Source organism: Corvus brachyrhynchos, unplaced genomic scaffold, assembly GCF_000691975.1.
Source record: "Corvus brachyrhynchos isolate BGI_N302 unplaced genomic scaffold, ASM69197v1 scaffold426, whole genome shotgun sequence".
In the NCBI taxonomy this organism is placed as follows: domain Eukaryota; kingdom Metazoa; phylum Chordata; class Aves; order Passeriformes; family Corvidae; genus Corvus; species Corvus brachyrhynchos.
Window position 1 is genome coordinate 270,087 of NW_008238653.1, and position 4,748 is coordinate 274,834.

Consider the following 4,748-nt stretch of genomic DNA (forward strand, 5'->3'; position numbering starts at 1 on the left):
ACGCTGGGAGCGCTGGAGGCCGTGGTGGAAGGAGTGGTGGCACTGCTCTTGGTGGCATTGCCAGTAGCGCTCTTGGGGCGGCTGGAATCTGCTGCGGGATCGCAGGGAATGTGGGAGGGAAGGGGGAGAACAGGGGTCAGAGCCTGCTACACAAATGTCCTCAGTCACACAATCCCAGTGTGGGCTGGGACCTTAGAGAGCACGGGCAGGGACATCTTCTGCCATCCCAGGGTGCTCCAGCCTGGCCTGGGACACCCCCGTTCCCAGAGATGTACAGGGACCCCCTTAACGACCCCAGCCCCAGACAAAGGGGATTTGACTCTGACTGAGGAAACAGCCTCAGGCTGGGCCAGGGGAGGCTCAGGGTGGATATTGGGAACATTCCTTCCCCAGAAGGGCTGTCTGGCCCTGGCACAGCTGCCCAGGGCAGGGGTGGAGTCCCCATTGCTGGAGGGATTTAACAGCCCTGTGGATGTGGGGAACATGGTCAGGGGTGGCCTTGGCAGTGCTGGGGGCTGGGTGGGCTCGATGGTCCTGCAGGGTTTTCCCACAAAGGATTTCCACAGTGAGATGGGAAGTGAGCAGTTACCTGAGGGAGACTTTGCAGAGGTTTTCTTGGCATCTGCCGGCTTCGCGTCCGTCTTGATCGCTGCCAACACAAACACAGCGGTCAGAACGTCAGGGGAGGATCCCTGCAGGAGTCCAGGCCTGGAATCAGCCCAAGGATTAACTGCTCTGGGTGAGCACCTGGCTGGGGTGCTCCTGCTGGCAGCAAAAGCCCCTCGTACTTTGCAGCCAAAGCACCAATTCACGTCACAGGATCCTCATTCGGTGACACCACACACCTGGGGATGGGCTGCGTTTCGTTTCTTCTCAAATTCAATCTGACAGCACTCGCTGGGAGTGTTTTAATCCTGCCCCGCCTTCAGTTCTTAAAAAAACCCCAACCGAGCAAAAAACCACCCCAAAACATTTCCTTTCTTTAAAAAGCACCAAAAGCAACCCCATGTTCGTCCTTGCCCAACCTTGCTCTCATTGCCAGACCAGTCCTACCCTGTGCCAATTTTCTTGCACAGGAGTTATTGCACATATTTCGGCCCCTATTTTAATTGTATAAACCCAAAAATCAATCCCTAAACTGAGCTGCCTTTGGGCAAAGCCCAACGATCATGACCTGATTACACTGCACAGAGGACGTGCTAAACCAGGGATGCAGCCACACTTCTCCAAGCAGGAGAAAACCAAACACCAAATTGACCAAGGCAAAAACCACAGACTGAAAAACAGACACAGAACTTTATTTTAAGGAGCTCTTTGCTCATGAAATTGGAGGGATTTTACTCTCAGTGGGGAGCAAGTTTGGGTAAAGTCTGCTTCATTTCAACAGCCAAAGGAAGGCAACATTGAAAAGAAATAATAAATGGAAAAGACCCAAGTTAGAAATTATGAAAACCCTTGTTTTTTAATATTTAATTTCCATTTAGTCTCAGATTTTTAGATAAACTCCAGCAGTTGTCAGGGTCCTTTATGGAATATCAATACCAAAAGGACCAAGGGGAAGAGGCAGATAACTACAGGCCAAGTTAGTCTGGATCATTCCACCCTGACTTTGCTAAAAGCATTCAATTAAACACCCCAGATAAGATTCCAGCTAATGAGGTGAAACTCATTTGGATAATTTAATAAGGCCTAAAGGACAGATACATAATTAATAGCAAACACTTCAAACAAGGGGCTGGCAAGCCAACCTCATTTCATTCCTCGAGACCACAACTTTAATTGGGGAAACTGCATGGACAGAACAGTCTTAGGTTTATGTAAAGGCAAAGGAATCTTATGTTACATTAATATACAGAGAGATGTTATTTCTGTTGCTGTCAGTGGGGAGCCAAATGCTGAACACTTCTGTCTGTGTTAACATGAGATGGTGAAAACCCAGATAAAGCCCCTGGGACGATGGTCTGTACTGACAGACTTTGATCTGTGCCTGATCTGAGGGGCTGAGCGTGGTCTTGTACAAATATTAAAGTAATTTCCACGCGGAGGGGAACAAAAACTAATAAAAAAAATTAAAATTTAAAATATTAAAAATCAAAATATCAATCCCTGCATAATCCGTGGCTCTCCTTTAGAGAGAGAGAAATGACTGACATTCAATACCTGAAAAAGTGGAACTATAGAATGTCAAACCCAGCCTTTACACACACACTTCATGTGAGACAATGACTGAAACTTGATGGCAGCTCAAGGCACCGAGTGCCTGACATGAGAAAAGCACCAGCAGCTGTCCTGAAGGAGGATCTTCAGCCCCAGACTTACTCTCTGTCTCAACACTGTGCAATGAGAAACTAAATTAATGGAATCACTGTAGTTGGAAAAGTCCTGCAAGGCCATCCAGTACAACTGTTCCCCACCACTGACCACTCCCCAGGTGCCACATCCACATGGGTGTCACATCCCTCCAGGAACAGGGACTCCTCCACTGCCCTGGGCAGCCCATTCCAGTGCCTGGCCACCCTTTCCATGAAGGAATGTTCCCAATGTCCACCCTGAGCTTGCCCCGGCCCAGCCTGAGGCCGTTCCCTCTCCTCCTGTCCCTGTTCTGGGAGCAGAGCCCAGCCCCACTGGCTGCCCCCTCCTCTGAAGGAGCTGGTCAAAGCTGTGACTCCAAGAGCTCCAGGTCTCCCCACCCACGTCTCACCCAAACCAAACCAAACCAAACCAAACCAAACCATGAGCATTGGGCTCGTTGTGGTTCCCTTGAGGCCCCAGGGCACCACCCACCCTCTGTCCCACCCCTGCTTTCCCCTCAGCCAGAACAGGACCCCCTTCCTCTTCCTATTCCTGCCTCCTCTGTGCATTTGCAGACCCAGACAGGGCGGCTGTGCCTCCCCATGGAGTCCCTCCAGCTGACCTCATCCTCCCTCACCCACAAGGCTCTGCCTGCACTTGGCAGAGTCCCACCACGTTCCCGGTGCCACAGCCTCTTCCTCTGCACATCCTGCCTCCTGGAACAGCCTCCCTGCAGCTCTGCATCGCTGACTCCGTCTCTTTTCAAATGTCAGCAGCGAACGCTCCTTTGTTTGTGGCTCGGTTTGGGCAGCAGGAACGAACCCAACTCATTAGAACAGATCCCACATTCCAGGGCTCCAGTTTGCCTCCAAGACCACACAAAATGAATTTTACCAGGATGTCCATGGGATCAGACAGGATACACAGCTCTTGGAATGTGCAGCACCTTCTCTACACTTGATGAATTAGATTTTCCCCCAGAGCACAAAGTCTGGGATGTCCATCAAGCCTAACACATCCCAACACAGCTGAAACATTACAATTCCTTTGGGAAAGCGGGGCTATGAATCCATGCTTTGGGATTCAAACCAATCCGTGTCGTTTTACACATTTATTGGCAAATTTTGCCACTGAGGCCCGGTCATTTGAAAAGACTTGAGAAGACTCAACTATGATTTTATCTGATGTTAAATCTCTTGAGCTCCATTAAAATGAGTGAGAACAGTGTTAGTTTATCTAAAACACTGCTCAGGTTTCCTGTTGAACTCATGGGAAGTCCCCTCTTTAGCAGCAGTATTAAAGAGTATTAAAGACTGGGACACAGTTTTTGGATGAAGCTGATGTGATTTCAGCTCCAAATTCTTCCTGCTCTACTAAAAACCCTCTGCTTCTGCTCAACCCTTTTTGGATTTCACACACCAGTTCAGGTGTTCCAAGTCCTCTTCCAAAGATTTGCTTTCCCAAGTTTTATTTAGTGTTTCATCTGTTCCTATGGCAAAATGCAGAGGGAATAGAATCCCTACTCTTAAATCAAGTGTGTGCAGTAACTGAATTAACCCTGGATCACACAGAGCTGATCCAGGTTGGCCCTGAAGGGAATTTGGAAGAGGAAGCCCTGGAGAGAAAAACCTTTGAGCTACTCTCAGAATCCAGACAGTGATGGAGTGGCTTTTGAACACTTCATGGGGTGGGGACTCCACCCCTGCCCTGGGCAGCTGTGCCAGGGCTGGACAGCCCTTCTGGGGAAGGAATGTTCCCAATGTCCACCCTGAGCCTCCCCTGGCCCAGCCTGAGGCCGTTCCCTCTCCTCCTGTCCCTGTTCCCTGCGAGCAGAGCCCAACCCCCCCGGCTGCCCCCTCCTGTCAGGGAGTTGTGGGGAGCACCTGGTGCTGCTCAGACAGGACCTTGCTGCTGCTGAAGGACAGATTCCCAAGGGAAAGGAGGGAGCACTCACACGTCGGCCTCTTGGGAGGAGACGCCGCCGTGGTTAAAAAAGCGGCTGCCGTCACCGGCGATGGTGCCGTGGTCCTGGGAGTAGCAGAGGAGCTCCTGGAAGGAGTTTTAGGAGTGGTGGAGGCTGGAGGCTTGGAGAGGGAGGTTCTCTTCTCCGTGGGCTTCGCATCTGCAACCTGGAACGGAGCAGGAAGCGTCAGAACAGCCGGAACGTCACCGGCAAAGCACCGCGCTCCAAGTCAATGGGAAGTGCCAAAAAAGGCTGAAATGAACAGAAATTGCTGAAATTCTTAAACACTTAATTAAGCCTGGCACTGCTGAAAGGCTATAATGCAATTAAAACATAGTGAGGACGTGCAGAAGCGAGTGATGGAGTGGAGGGCAGGACACGGAGCACGGACCCTGCGGAGGAGCAGGTCCCACCCAGGGCTGGCTCAGCTTTGATGTGTGGAGGCCTCTCCAGCTGCGAAGGAGGTTTTGATTTCTGGAGAAAATGAAACCAT

At 50.7% G+C, this 4,748-nt stretch overlaps 1 protein-coding gene across 1 annotated transcript in view; it reads right to left on the minus strand.

The window, feature by feature from the left end:
• The window catches only part of MAP4 (microtubule associated protein 4), a 120,832-nt gene that overhangs the window by 15,503 nt on the left and 100,581 nt on the right, over positions 1-4,748 (minus strand). The window contains exons 14-16 of the mRNA XM_017737674.1: positions 4,247-4,421; positions 590-649; positions 3-88 (exon numbers count right to left, since the gene is read on the minus strand). Of these exons, the coding sequence (XP_017593163.1) occupies positions 3-88; positions 590-649; positions 4,247-4,421 (321 nt within the window). The remainder of the gene's footprint in view (positions 1-2; positions 89-589; positions 650-4,246; positions 4,422-4,748) is intronic.